Source organism: Pelophylax lessonae (assembly GCF_965119305.1).
Source record: "Pelophylax lessonae genome assembly, chromosome: 12".
Taxonomy (NCBI): domain Eukaryota; kingdom Metazoa; phylum Chordata; class Amphibia; order Anura; family Ranidae; genus Pelophylax; species Pelophylax lessonae.
This window is the reverse complement of record NC_138779.1, coordinates 75216439-75232938: the sequence shown is the minus strand read 5'-3', so window position 1 is coordinate 75232938 and position 16500 is coordinate 75216439. Positions and strand designations below refer to the sequence as shown.

The 16500-nt window shown below is 44.5% G+C and overlaps 1 protein-coding gene across 1 annotated transcript in view; it reads right to left on the bottom strand.

The window, feature by feature from the left end:
• NOC2L (NOC2 like nucleolar associated transcriptional repressor) overlaps positions 1-13003 on the bottom strand; it is a 262749-nt gene extending 249746 nt beyond the window's left edge. Inside the window, exon 1 of the mRNA XM_082274336.1 lies at positions 12902-13003. Coding sequence (XP_082130462.1) covers positions 12902-12921 — 20 coding nt within the window. The 5' untranslated portion in view covers positions 12922-13003. The remainder of the gene's footprint in view (positions 1-12901) is intronic.
• Positions 13004-16500: the final 3497 nt, after the last annotated feature.

Below are 16500 nucleotides of genomic sequence, written 5' to 3'. Positions count from 1 at the left end.
ATGATGATAAATAGAATCCACCTGTGTATAATCAAGTCTCCGTATAAATGCACCTGCACTGTGATAGTCTCAGAGGTCTGTTTAAAGCGCAGAGAGCATCAACAAGGAACACACCAGGCAGGTCCGAGATACTGTTGTGGAGAAGTTTAAAGCCGGATTTGGATACAAAAAGATTTCTCAGGCTTTAAATATCCCAAGGAGCACTGTGCAAGCGATAATACTGAAATGGAAGCAGTATCAGACCACTGCAAATCTAAGAAGACCTGGCCGTCCCTCTAAACTTTCAGCTCATACAAGGAGAAGACTGATCAGAGATGCAGCCAAGAGGCCCATGATCACTCTGGATGAACTGCAGAGATCTACAGCTGAGGTGGGAGACTCTGTCCATAGGACAACAATCAGTCGTATACTGCACAAATCTGGCCTTTATGGAAGAGTGGCAAGAAGAAAGCCATTTCTTGAAGATATCCATAAAAAGTGTTGTTTAAAGTTTGCCACAAGCCACCTGGGAGACACACCAAACATGTGGAAGAAGGTGCTCTGGTCAGGTGAAACCAAAATAGAACTTTTTGGCAACAATGCAAAACGTTACGTTTGGCGTAAAAGCAACACAGCTCATCACCCTGAACACACCATCCCCACTGTCAAACATGGTGGTGGCAGCATCATGATTTGGGCCTGCTTTTCTTCAGCAGGGACAGGGAAGATGGTTAAAATTGATGGGAAGATGGATGGAGCCAAATACAGGACCATTCTGGAAGAAAACCTGATGGGAGTCTGCAAAAGACCTGGGACTGGGACGGAGATTTGTCTTCCAACAAGACAATGATCCAAAACATAAAGCAAAATCTACAATGGAATGGTTCACAAATAAACATATCCAGGTGATAGAATGGCCAAGTCAAAGTCCAGACCTAAATCCAATCGAGAATCTGTGGAAAGAACTGAAAACTGCTGTTCACAAACGCTCTCTGTCCAACCTCACTGAGCTCGAGCTGTTTTGCAAGGAGGAATGGGCAAAAATTTCAGTCTCTCGATGTGCAAAACTGATAGAGACATACCCCAAGCGACTTACAGCTGTAATCGCAGCAAAAGGTGGCGCTACAAAGTATTAACTTAAGGGGGCTGAATAATTTTGCACGCCCAATTTTTCAGTTTTTTATTTGTTAAAAAAGTTTGAAATATCCAATAAATTTCGTTACACTTCATGATTGTGTCCCACTTGTTGATTCTTCACAAAAAATTACAGTTTTATATCTTTATGTTTGAAGCCTGAAATGTGGCAAAAGGTCGCAAAGTTCAAGGGGGTCGAATACTTTCGCAAGGCACTGTATATACAGTATATAGAAAAGATTTTGAGAATCATGACTTTCATTCTAAGCAAACAAATTGTGATACTCATTTTGCCAGAATTGTGCAGCTCTAATGGACATCAATGCATTTCTATGGAAAAACGGATGTAAATGGATGATCATTCTTTTACATCCGCTTCCGTCATCTGTTCTTTGAAAAATGAATCAGACAAAAAAACGTATGTATACTGACAAATAGTCAGTTTTTCATGGTAGTGGATGTAAAAAAAAAAAATTGATGATCACTGATGAAAACCCAATGAATACTTCATCTGTTCTGACGTGACTGACCTGATGAAATTGTGAAAGGGGCCCTAAGGCTGCCATAAAAATTTTACGGATATGTTTTCTAGGAGAAAAGTTCCTGTGTAATGATCAGTAAAGTAATTGTGTATACAGGTGTTTAAATGCATAAGGCTGCATATACATAACTTGCTTCTTACGATTTATTTTTCCCCTTTGTTAGCCTTAAAGGAGGAGTTCACTTAAAAAAAAAAAAAAATTATATATATATATATATATATATATATATATATATATATATATATATATATATATATATATATATATATATATATATATATATATATCAGCTAAAAAAAAATGTGCATTTACTATTTTGTTTCTTGGAAGCCTGTAAATCATTGCACTCGTGAACAGCAGATCACAGGTGCAATGTCAGGCTCTGGAGCACTGTCAGTCATTACCTCCTATTCAGGAAGGCAGTTACTTCAGTCCAGGAAGAATCCATGAACTATGAGGATGCTCACCAGCGCTCTCACAGTTCATTGAGAACTACTAACCATCTGCCACAAAGGCTGTCGGTACTTGTAGTCTATTCATTTACAGAAATCTGTGAGTGAATGAATAACGTGGCGGGGGGGCTGCAGGAGCTAGAAAATGTTATACGTTTCATCCTAAGGCACCATTTACACTTGTGTCACCATTTTTTTAATTATTTATTTCAGGTACTTATATAGTGCAATCAATTTACGCAGCGCTTTACATATACATTGTACATTCACATCAGTCCCTGCCCTCAAGGAGCTTACATTCTAAGGTCCCTAACTCACATACATACATAGTAGGTCCAATTTTTTTTATACAGGATCCAATTAACCTACCAGCATGTCTTTGGAGTGTGTGGGAGGAAAGCAGAGTACCCGGAGGAAACCCAGGCAGGCACAGGGAGAACATGCAAACTCCAGGCAGGTAGTGTCGTGGTTTGGATTCGAACCAGCGACCCTCTTGCTGCTAGGAGAAAGTGCTAACCACTACACCACTGTGCCGCCCATTGAAAGAGCCTTTATCTTCACCGGTGTCGTGTCGAGGAATGCCCTCCGTCGGATAATGCCCGGGTCGGACTGCGCATGCTCCGTAAGTGACGTCACCCTGTCAGAACAGCTGGTCGGCTGGGGTTGGCGCGTGCGCAGTCCGTCGGGGGCACAATCCGACGAGAGACAGAGCGGGGAAGAATCTAATGTCAGATTCTGACTCGCTCTGTACGATGATTACACATATGAACATTCTAACTCGCTATATGTAACTATATATATATATATATATATATATATATATATAGTTATATATATATATATATAGTATATATATATAGTGTATATAATATATATATATATATATATATATATATATATATATATATATATATATATATATATATATATATATATAGTGTGTGTATATATATATATATATATATATATATATATATAGTATATTATATTATATATATATATATATTTAGTATAGTATATTATATAGTATATTATAGTGTATATATAGTGTATATATATATATATATATATATATACACTATACTATATATATACTATACATATACTATATATAGTATATTATATTATATATATTATAGTAGTATAGTATATTATAGTATATATATATATATATATAGTATAGTATATATATATTATATATATATATACTATATATAGTATGTATATATATATATATATATATATATATATACATATACTATATATATATATATATATATATATATATATATATATATATATATATATAGTGTATATATATATACTATATATATATATATATATATATATATATAGTTACTATATATAGCTATATATAACTCATTAAAGGGGCACTCTGAAATACTATGATCAGTACTCATATAGTATATTATAGTATATATATAGTATAGTATATTTATATATATATATATATATATATATATATATATATATATATATATATATATATATATATATATATATATATATATATATATATATATATAGTATATATATATATAGTTACTATATATATCTCATATGGCACACGTTAAAGGGGCACTCTGAAATACTATGATCAGTACTCATATGGGACACATTAAAGGGGCACCCTGAAATACTACGATCAGTACTCATATGGGACACATTAAAGGGGCACTCTGAAATACTAAAGGGGCACGCTGACTGCAATAATAAAAGGGCACTCTGACCGTGGGTCATAAAGGAGCTATGTGACTGGGACACATAACGGGGCACTCTGATAGGGACACTGATGTAAAGGAGGACTCTAACGGGGACACTGGATGTAAAGGGGGACTCTGAGGACTCTGACGGGGACACTGGATGTAAAGGGGGACTCTGACGGGGACACTGATGTAAAGGGGAACTCTGACGGGGACACTGATGTAAAGGAGGACTCTAACGGGGACACTGGATGTAAAGGGGGACTCTGACGGGGACACTGATGTAAAGGGGAACTCTGACGGGGACACTGATGTAAAGGGGGACTCTGACTGGGACACTGATGTAAAGGGGGACTTTGATAGGGAAGCACTAGATGTAAAGGAGGACTCTGACAGGGACACACTGGATGTAAAGGAGGACTCTGACAGGGACACACTGGATGTAAAGGAGGACTCTGACAGGGACACACTGGATGTAAAGGAGGACTCTGACAGAGACACACTGGATGTAAAGGAGGACTCTGACGGAGGCACCGACACAGGCCAAATTACGGCGGGGGGACATGAACTGCATGACGGCGGGGACACAGGGTGGAAGACGGCAGGGACAGGGGCTGAATGACGGCGGGGAAAGAGGCTGAATGACAGGGGGATACAGGCTGCATGATGAGGGACACACTGATGAGGCACAAATGAGGAGGCACTCATTGGCATGATTTAGACACAGATGGGCATGAGACACAGGTGGGCATAAATAGGGCAGAGATGGGCATGGATGAGGCAGAGATGGGCATGGATGAGGTAGGGGCGGTGCCCATCGGTGTGTACAGCGTGCGAAGAGAGAGCTAAACCAGACATGCAGCGTTCTGTTGACAAATGATCGCTCTGTCATTGGATGGAGCGATCACATGGTAAATGGCCCCTGTCGTTGGCCCTTTAACACAATCCGTGGGAAGCGCGATTCGGATGTCTCTGTACGCCCTCCCAGAATAGGCCGACCACGCTGTAGCCATCATTGGGCTATGCCCTGGTCGACAAGTAGTTAATCCCCATAGTCTTAGCTATCCGATATTACCCGTAAAGCGGGCTTTGCATTACTTATGTTCTGCAATATTTGGCCAAACTCGATCACAATGCCAGTCTCTGTGAAAATTAGGCATTGCCCCCAAAAAATGTGTGTGGCTACTGGAGGTCCTCTAGTATAAGTTTGCCAAGTATGGTGCCCTGAACCCCCGTGGTTTGGGCTCTACATTTATAGAAGCTTGGCCTGCTATGTTAATCTATGGCAGAGTCTTAGTCTGGGAATTTGAGGGGCTACAGCTCGGACCCCAAATGAGTCCGGGGGCCATATTTGGCCCAGAGGTAGGGGGGTCCTTCCTTTACCACCCCAAACATTTTGGGGTTTGTTAGCTCAAAATTTCCTGATCAACTTTTTCTAGGGCCCCTTGAGAGTATGTGGCCCCCGGGCCATACGGCACAGCAGGGAGTGCTGGATACCATTGGACTATTCTGCGGTGGTCAGCTAAAGTCTACCCCAATGCAGGTCCCTGTGAAAATAAAGCATTGGCCCCAAACAAATGTATGTGCCAAATTTGGTGCCCCTGAGCACCGTGGTTCGGCTACCACAGGGCCCTACATTTAAGCTAGCCTGGCCCATTATGTTAATCTATGGTGCAGCCGCGATCAGGAATTTGAGGGGCCACAGATCGGGCCCCAAATTAGTCCAGAGGCCCAGAGGTAGGGAAGGTCTTCCTTTAACACCTCTACATTTTTGAGGTCGCTAGCCTGAAGTTTTATGGTCAGCTTTTTAGGGGGCCCCTTGGGAGTGTGTGGCCCTCGGCCACTAATGCGGAGTGGGGATTGGTGAGTACTGCAGGAATCTCTGGACTCTTAGCTATTTAACAATATTTGCAGAGCCTGGCTCTGCAGTTCCTATGTCCTGCGGTGGTTGGGCAAATTCCACCCCCATGAAGGTCCTCATGAAAATTAAGCATTGGCCCCAAAAAAATTTTGTGGCCCCTGGGGGTCCTCTAGTAACCCTATACCAAGTTTGGTGCCCCTGGGCAACATCGTTCCGCTACCGTGGGGCCCTAGATTTAGGCTAGTTTGGCCTAGCCTATGGTAATATATGGCGCAGTAGGGAATTTTGGAGGGGCCACAACGTGGGCCCCAAACATGTTCAGGGAACCTGGACTCTTTCAGGGCCTGGGCTGTGGCCCCCTCAAATTCCCACCCCCATCAGAGTCATGGATTAACATAACGGGCCAATGTACCATTTTTCTAGGGCCCCTTGAGAGTGGGGCCCTAGAGGGGCCCCACTCTCAAAAGAGGGCCAGTGTATCCAGCACTCCCCGCTGCATGGTACGGGCCGAGGGCTGCAAACTCTCAAGTGGCCCTGGAAATAGTTGACCAGTACATTTTGGGCTAGCGACTCCAAAATGCTTGGTAAAGGGAGCCCTCCCCTACCTCCGTGCAAAATATGGCCCCCCAGACTAATTTGGGGCCCGAGCTATTTCCAGGGCCACTTGAGAGTTTGCGGCCCTCGGCCCGTACCATGCAGCGGGGAGTGCTGGATATTGCAGGAATCCCTGGACTCTTAGCTGGACTCTTAGCTATTCAGCAGTATCTGTATAGCGCTGCTCTGCAGTTCCTGTATTCCATAGTGGTTAGCCAAATCGACCCCTATGCAGGTCCCTGTAACAATTAAGGTCCTAAAAAAAGCATGTGGCCCCTGCCACGTTTGAGGCCCCTAGCCACCTAGGGGTCAGCTAGTATCCCTGTACCAAGTTTGGTGACCATATCCCCCCGTGATTTGGGTACCACAGGGCACTAAATTTATGGTACATTGGCCCGCTATGTTAATCCATGACTCTGATGGGGGTGGGAATTTGAGGGGGCCACAGCCCAGGCCCTGAAAGAGTCCAGGTTCCCTGAACATGTTTGGGGCCCACGTTGTGGCCCCTCCAAAATTCCCTACTGCGCCATATATTACCATAGGCTAGGCCAAACTAGCCTAAATCTAGGGCCCCACGGTAGCGGAACGATGTTGCCCAGGGGCACCAAACTTGGTATAGGGTTACTAGAGGACCCCCAGGGGCCACAAAATTTTTTTGGGGCCAATGCTTAATTTTCATGAGGACCTTCATGGGGGTGGAATTTGCCCAACCACCGCAGGACATAGGAACTGCAGAGCCAGGCTCTGCAAATATTGTTAAATAGCTAAGAGTCCAGAGATTCCTGCAGTACTCACCAATCCCCACTCCGCATTAGTGGCCGAGGGCCACACACTCCCAAGGGGCCCCCTAAAAAGCTGACCATAAAACTTCAGGCTAGCGACCTCAAAAATGTAGAGGTGTTAAAGGAAGACCTTCCCTACCTCTGGGCCTCTGGACTAATTTGGGGCCCGATCTGTGGCCCCTCAAATTCCTGATCGCGGCTGCACCATAGATTAACATAATGGGCCAGGCTAGCTTAAATGTAGGGCCCTGTGGTAGCCGAACCACGGTGCTCAGGGGCACCAAATTTGGCACATACATTTGTTTGGGGCCAATGCTTTATTTTCACAGGGACCTGCATTGGGGTAGACTTTAGCTGACCACCGCAGAATAGTCCAATGGTATCCAGCACTCCCTGCTGTGCCGTATGGCCCGGGGGCCACATACTCTCAAGGGGCCCTAGAAAAAGTTGATCAGGAAATTTTGAGCTAACAAACCCCAAAATGTTTGGGGTGGTAAAGGAAGGACCCCCCTACCTCTGGGCCAAATATGGCCCCCGGACTCATTTGGGGTCCGAGCTGTAGCCCCTCAAATTCCCAGACTAAGACTCTGCCATAGATTAACATAGCAGGCCAAGCTTCTATAAATGTAGAGCCCAAACCACGGGGGTTCAGGGCACCATACTTGGCAAACTTATACTAGAGGACCTCCAGTAGCCACACACATTTTTTGGGGGCAATGCCTAATTTTCACAGAGACTGGCATTGTGATCGAGTTTGGCCAAATATTGCAGAACATAAGTAATGCAAAGCCCGCTTTACGGGTAATATCGGATAGCTAAGACTATGGGGATTAACTACTTGTCGACCAGGGCATAGCCCAATGATGGCTACAGCGTGGTCGGCCTATTCTGGGAGGGCGTACAGAGACATCCGAATCGCGCTTCCCACGGATTGTGTTAAAGGGCCAACGACAGGGGCCATTTACCATGTGATCGCTCCATCCAATGACAGAGCGATCATTTGTCAACAGAACGCTGCATGTCTGGTTTAGCTCTCTCTTCGCACGCTGTACACACCGATGGGCACCGCCCCTACCTCATCCATGCCCATCTCTGCCTCATCCATGCCCATCTCTGCCCTATTTATGCCCACCTGTGTCTCATGCCCATCTGTGTCTAAATCATGCCAATGAGTGCCTCCTCATTTGTGCCTCATCAGTGTGTCCCTCATCATGCAGCCTGTATCCCCCTGTCATTCAGCCTCTTTCCCCGCCGTCATTCAGCCCCTGTCCCTGCCGTCTTCCACCCTGTGTCCCCGCCGTCATGCAGTTCATGTCCCCCCGCCGTAATTTGGCCTGTGTCGGTGCCTCCGTCAGAGTCCTCCTTTACATCCAGTGTGTCTCTGTCAGAGTCCTCCTTTACATCCAGTGTGTCCCTGTCAGAGTCCTCCTTTACATCCAGTGTGTCCCTGTCAGAGTCCTCCTTTACATCCAGTGTGTCCCTGTCAGAGTCCTCCTTTACATCTAGTGCTTCCCTATCAAAGTCCCCCTTTACATCAGTGTCCCAGTCAGAGTCCCCCTTTACATCAGTGTCCCCGTCAGAGTTCCCCTTTACATCAGTGTCCCCGTCAGAGTCCCCCTTTACATCCAGTGTCCCCGTTAGAGTCCTCCTTTACATCAGTGTCCCCGTCAGAGTTCCCCTTTACATCAGTGTCCCCGTCAGAGTCCCCCTTTACATCCAGTGTCCCCGTCAGAGTCCTCAGAGTCCCCCTTTACATCCAGTGTCCCCGTTAGAGTCCTCCTTTACATCAGTGTCCCTATCAGAGTGCCCCGTTATGTGTCCCAGTCACATAGCTCCTTTATGACCCACGGTCAGAGTGCCCTTTTATTATTGCAGTCAGCGTGCCCCTTTAGTATTTCAGAGTGCCCCTTTAATGTGTCCCATATGAGTACTGATCGTAGTATTTCAGGGTGCCCCTTTAATGTGTCCCATATGAGTACTGATCATAGTATTTCAGAGTGCCCCTTTAACGTGTGCCATATGAGTTATATATAGCTATATATATATATAGTAACTATCTATATATATATATATATATATATACACTATATATATATATATACACTATATATATATATATATATATATATATATATATATATATAAATATACTATACTATATATATACTATAATATACTATATGAGTACTGATCATAGTATTTCAGAGTGCCCCTTTAATGAGTTATATATAGCTATATATAGTAACTATATATATATATATATATATATATATATATATATATAGTATATATATATACACTATATATATATATATATATATATATATATATATATATATATATATAGTATATGTATATATATATATATATATATATATATATATATACATACTATATATAGTATATATATATATATAATATATATATACTATACTATATATATATATATATACTATAATATACTATACTACTATAATATATATAATATAATATACTATATATAGTATATGTATAGTATATATATAGTATAGTGTATATATATATATATATATATACACTATATATACACTATAATATACTATATAATATACTATACTAAATATATATAATATAATATAATATATATATATATATATATATATATATATATTATATACACTATATATATATATATATATATATAACTATATATATATATATATATATATATATATATATATATATATATTAGTTACATATAGCGAGTTAGAATGTTCATATGTGTAATCATCGTACAGAGCGAGTCAGAATCTGACATTAGATTCTTCCCCGCTCTGTCTCTCGTCGGATTGTGCCCCCGACGGACTGCGCACGCGCCAACCCCAGCCGACCAGCTGTTCTGACAGGGTGACGTCACTTACGGAGCATGCGCAGTCCGACCCGGGCATTATCCGACGGAGGGCATTCCTCGACACGACACCGGGTCTTCTTTCCAGTGGTCAGGGGAGCATTAGCGTCATTCACGCACATTCGCACGGGAGCTGCTGTTTATGGCACTGAGCTCTGTGGGTCTGAAACAATATGCCGGACCATCAGTGCGCATGCGTCGGTGATGTCACTGGCTGCATGCAATGTATCTCCTATACAGTGCAAGCTCATTGCATTGTATCTACAGATAAGCTTTATTATAGGCTAAGGGCTCTTTCACACGGATCCGTGCTGCTCATCGGAGATCGATCCGCCGATCCCCGCTGAGCCGGCGGATGACAGCTCCGTCTCCGCTTGCAGTGCGGAGAGGGAGGTGTCACAGCTCCCGCTGCTCTCTTTCACATCTGAGCGTTCCGACGCCTTGAGCAAAACGCCCAACGCTCCAAAAAGTACATGAGCTTCTTTTTGGCCAGATTACAGACGTTTTTGTTAGACGTCAATGCCTTCTTCCAAACACCTGCAAAAAACGCCTGGAAAAAGGCCTATAAAATAGCAACGCCTAGATGTGAACATAGCCTTAGGTATAAGTGGTAAAACTGAGTTTACTACCACTTTAACTCCTTGGCGCTGACAGCACACAAACACAGCCACTCAGCCGGTGGGCCCTAAAGTGGTTGTAAAGGCTTAAAGCGGAGTTCCGGCCTTGGAAATGTTTTTTCAATAAAAATACCCCTGGGACAGTCAGGGCTAGTACATTCCACAATGGATAGCCTCTGTACTGTCCCGGGTCGCACTTACCTTTTAGAAGAAATACTTACCTTGAAAATTACTTCTCCAGCGCTGCCATCTCAGGTGTGGGCAGCTGAAGCCAGCGCGTCCTCTTCTGCGGCCTCTTCGTCCCAGAATGCCCTGCACCGGCCCCGCTCGTCACTTCCGGGGCAGGCGCGTTATCCCTGCACAGCTTCTGGGCATGCCCAGAAGCTGTTTAGCAGGGAATAACGCGCCTGCCCCGGAACTGACGAGCCGTGCCGGTGCAGGAGCATTGATTCCTGGGAGCGATGACGTTCAGCTCCCAGGAGTCATCGCAAGCAGGAAGTGACGCCGCGGCCGAAGAGGGAGGAAGTAGAAGGAAGGTAAGTATACTTTCTACAAAAACAAGGTAAGTAAAGAAAAGAAAAATAAAATTGGGAGTATCCATTTGTTTTTTAGGGGATTTACAGCAAGCAGATGGGCCAAAGTTGTTTTTGAGCCCGGAACTCCGCTTTAAGGTTTTTTTTTACCAAACTATTGAAAAAACCTTCTGTAGGCGGTGGGGAGGCAGGAGCCCCCCCCAATCCTTATCTGAGCTGCCTTTGATCAAGCAATGTTCACGAAAGCCTTGGCTGTCCTGGGACTCATCTCCTAACTGGCTGAGACATTTTGGCTCCCACTGCTGTCAATCACAGCCAGTGAGCCAATGAGGGGCTTAGCCACAGTTGTGTGTGTCTTGAAGTGAAGTTCCACTGGCTTTTGCGTTTATTAGAAGTCAGCGGCTACAAAAAGTCACCTGTCCCACGGTCCACCGATGTGGCCGGGGGGAGCCTTGGTTCTCTCTGTCTTCTCCCCGTGGCGCCGGCATCTCTAGTGTGGGCACACGGCTGTGACAGCTTGCGACTTCACAGTCGGGTGCGCACTGCGCATCCTTACCGGACACGCAATCTTCTGGTACCTGTGACATGTCCCAGAAGATTGCAGGGAGGGGGACAGGAGAACTTCTGCCTGAGCCGCCTAGGCAGCCCGAGCGGAAGTGGGAAAGGGTACCTGTCAAACCTAGGTACCCGCTCCCCCCCCCCCCCCCAAAAAAATGACATGCCAAATATGGCATGTCAGGGGGATTAGGACCACTTAAAGCAGAAGTTCCACTTTTGAGTGGCACTCCACTTTAAGAACAGCAAGTCGCAGCAGTGGCCCAAGAGCAAATGCTTTCTCTGGGGGCACTGCTTAAGGGAGGGGAGGAGCCAAAACCGCTGGTGGGGGACCTGAAAAGAGGAGGATCAGAGCTACTCTGCGCAAAACCACTGCACAGAGCAGGTAAGTATCAAATGTTTTTTATTAAAAAAAAAAAATCTTTAAATACCGCTTCAACGCTGAGTGGCTGCATATATGCCGCCCTGTGTATGCTACTTACCGCGCTGAGAGAGTGTTCCCTGCATGGTTGCCAGCGGGGATTGGTTAGCTCCCTATGTATACTTGCTTAAAAAAAGTTTTTAAAAAACTGAGCCACACACGTGTCAGGCGTTTCCTCTGCCAAAGCGCTGCTACCTGGAGGAAAGGCTTCAAGGAGAGATGGCAGAGTCCTCTGTGATTGAGGCCTTCATGTTCAGGCCAGTAGAATGAGTTTATACACCTAACGCCTGTAATACGCAGCTTTTAGTGCGTTCTTTATGCCACGTTTTCTTACAGTGTGTGAATGAGACCATACAGTGTGTGAATGGACCCTATAGTGTGTGAATGAGACCATACAGTGTGTGAATGGACCCTATAGTGTGTGAATGGACCCTATAGTGTGTGAATGGACCCTATAGTGTGTGAATGAGACCATACAGTGTGTGAATGAGACCATACAGTGTGTGAATGAGACCATACAGTGTGTGTGAATGAGACCATACAGTGTGTGTGAATGAGACCATACAGTGTGTGTGAATGAGACCATATAGTGTGAATGGGCCCTAGGGGGAAAAAATGGCCCTGCTCCTCACCCCCATGTAAACAATTCCTGGGAGAGCTCAGGCTGGCGATTTCCAGGGACAACATTGGGTATTTGCCATGCCTGTCCCTGGAGCACAGCTCTCTATGAACGCCCACAGCACAGGAGAGTCGCCCGTCCTTTCTCTCAGCCCTGGCCATGCCATGCTGCTTTCTCTCCCCATCTATAGCCAGCTCTCACCTCTTCCCTGAAGCCGCCATGCTTTCCTCTTCGCCAACGTGCTCTGCTGTTCCGGCTCCCCCACAATGCACCGCGCCGCCCGGCCCGCTCCTTGTTTCTAGGATTAGGTAAGCTACGCGGGCGGTCGGATTTCCAACACTTTGTTGCCGAGGTTAAATGGAAACGTAGTGCCTCCTTCACACTTACTTCATGCTCTTCATTTCTTAAGAACAGTAAAAAATGTAAACTGACTATAAGTAAGGTTAAAAAATGAATATTCCTCCACAGTCGAAAATTTATAGCGGTCGGGCGTACAAAGGATGTGCAATGTTTATGTTGTGGCTGCTGGGTGGAAGGATTGTGCTAAGTGTCATCTGCTGAACACCGGTATGTGATGGGGAGAGCCCTGCACCCTACACGTGTACTGTACACAACTTACTGTACACAACTTACATAACCCACTGTACACACCCTACACATGTACTGTACACAACGTACACACCTTACTGTACACACCTTACTGTACACACCTTACTGTACACAACTTACTGTACACACCTTACTGTACACACCTTACTGTACACAACTTACTGTACACACCTTACCGTACACAACTTACTGTACACAACCCACTGTACACAACCCACTGTACACACCCTACACATGTACTGTACACAACGTACACAACTTACTGTACACACCTTACTGTACACAACTTACTGTACACAACTTACTGTACACACCTTACTGTACACAACTTACTGTACACACCTTACTGTACACACCTTACTGTACACAACCCACTGTACACAACCCACTGTACACACCCTACACATGTACTGTACACAACTTACACAGCCTACTGTACACACCTTACTGTACACACCTTACTGTACTCAACTTACTGTACACAACTTACTGTACACACACTACACATGTACTGTACACAACCCACTGTACACAACTTACCGTACGCACCTTACTATACACACCTTACTGTACACATCCTACACATGTACTGTACACAACTTACACAACCCACTGTACACAACTTATTGTACACACCTTACTGTATACACCTTACTGTACACATCCTACACAACTTACCGTACACGCTGCATGATGAGGAGAGTTGTGCATGTACATGTACTGTACACAACTTACACACCTTACTGTATACACCTTACTGTATACACCTTACTGTACAAACTCTATACAACCTACTGTACACTTCCTACACAACTTACTGTACACACCTTACTGTACACATCCTGCACAACCTACTGTACACACCCTACACAACTTACTGTACACACCCTGCACATGTACTGTACACAACTTACACAACCTACTGTACACACCTTACTGTATACACCTTACTGTACACACTCTACACAACTTACTGTACACACCTTACTGTACACATCATACACAACTTACACAACCTACTGTACACACCCTACACAACTTACTGTACACACCCTACACATGTACTGTACACAACTTACACAACCTACTGTACACACCTTACTGTATACACCTTACTGTACACACTCTACACAACCTACTGTACACATCTTACACAACTTACTGTATACACCTTACTGTACACAATCTACACAACCTACTGTACACATCCTACACAACTTACTGTACACACCTTACTGTACACATCCTACACAACTTACTGAACACACCTTACTGTACACACCCTACACAACTTACTGTGCACAACTTGCTGTACACACCCTACACAACCTACTGTACACATCCTAAACAACTTATGGTACACATCTTACTGTACACACCCTACACATGCTCTGTACACAATTTACACAACCTACTATACACTCCTTACTGTACACACTCTACACAACCTACTGTACACATCCTACACAACTTACTGTACACAGCTTACTGTACACACCTTACTGTACACACCCTACACAATTTACCGTACACACCTTACTATACACATCCTACACAATATACTGTACACGCTGCATGATGAGGAGAGTTGTGCACATCCTACACACCTTAGTGTACATATTGCATGATGAGGAGAGCTCTGCACATCCTACACAACCTACTGTACACACCGCATGATGAGGAAAGCTCTGCACATCCTACACAACTTGCTGTACACGCCGCATGACAAGGAGAGCTCTGCACATCCTACACACCTTAGTGTACATTCTGCATGATGAGGAGAGCTCTGCACATCCTACACAACCTACTGTACACGCTGCATGATGAGAGCTCTGCACATCCTACACAATTTACTGTACACACCGCACGATGAGGAGAGCTCTGCACATCCTACACAACTTACTGTATACACCGCATGAGGAGGAGAGCTCTGCACATCCTACACAACTTACTGTACACACTGCATGACGAGGAGAGCTCTGCACATCCTACTCAACTTACTGTACACACTGCATGATGAGGAGAGCTCTGCACATCCTACACAACTTACTGTACACACCGCATGATGAGGAGAACTCTGCACATCCTATACAACTTACTGTACACACCGCATGATGAGAAGAGCTCTGCAAATCCTACACAACTTACTGTACACCGCATAATGAGGAAAGCTCTGCAAATCCTACACCACTTACTCTAGACACTGCATGAAGAGTAGAGCTCTGCAGATATTACACAACTTACTGTACACACCGCATGATAAAGAGAGCTCTGCACATCCTACACAACTTACTGTACACACTGCATGATGAGGAGAGTTCTGCACATCCTACACAACTTACTGTACACGCTGCATGATAAGGAGAGCTCTGCACATCCTACACAACTTTCTGTACACATCCTACACAACTTTCTGTACACACTGCATGACGAGGAGAGCTCTGCACATCCTACACAACATACTATACATACTGCATGAAGAGGAGAGCTCTGCACTCCCTACACAACTTACTGTATACACCGCATGATGAGGAGAGCTCTGCACATCCTACACAACTTACTGTACACACTGCATGATTAGGAGAGCTGTGCGCATCCTACACAACTTGCTGTACACACTGCATGATGAGGTCAGCTCTGCACATCTGACACAACTTACTGTACACACCGCATGATGAGGAGAGCTCTGCACAACCTACACTACTGTACACACCTTATGATGAGGGGAGCTCTGCACATCCTACACAACTTACTGTACACACTACATGAGGAGGAGAGCTCTGCACATCCTACATAACTTACTGTACATGCTGCATGATGAGGAGAGCTCTGCACATCCTACACAACCTACATGTACACACCGCATGAGGAGAGCTCTGCATATCCTACACAACTTACTGTACACACCGCACGATTAGGAGAGCTGTGCGCATCCTACACAACTTACTGTACACACCGCACGATTAGGAGAGCTGTGCGCATCCTACACAAGCTACTGTACACCGCATGATGAGAAGAGCTCTGCACATCCTACACAACTTACTGTACACACCGCATGATGAGGAGAGCTCTGCACATCCTACACACGTTAGTGTACATTCTGCATGATGAGGAGAGCTCTGCACATCCTACACAACTTACTGTACACACCGCATGATGAGGAGAGCTGTGCACATCCTACACAACTTGCT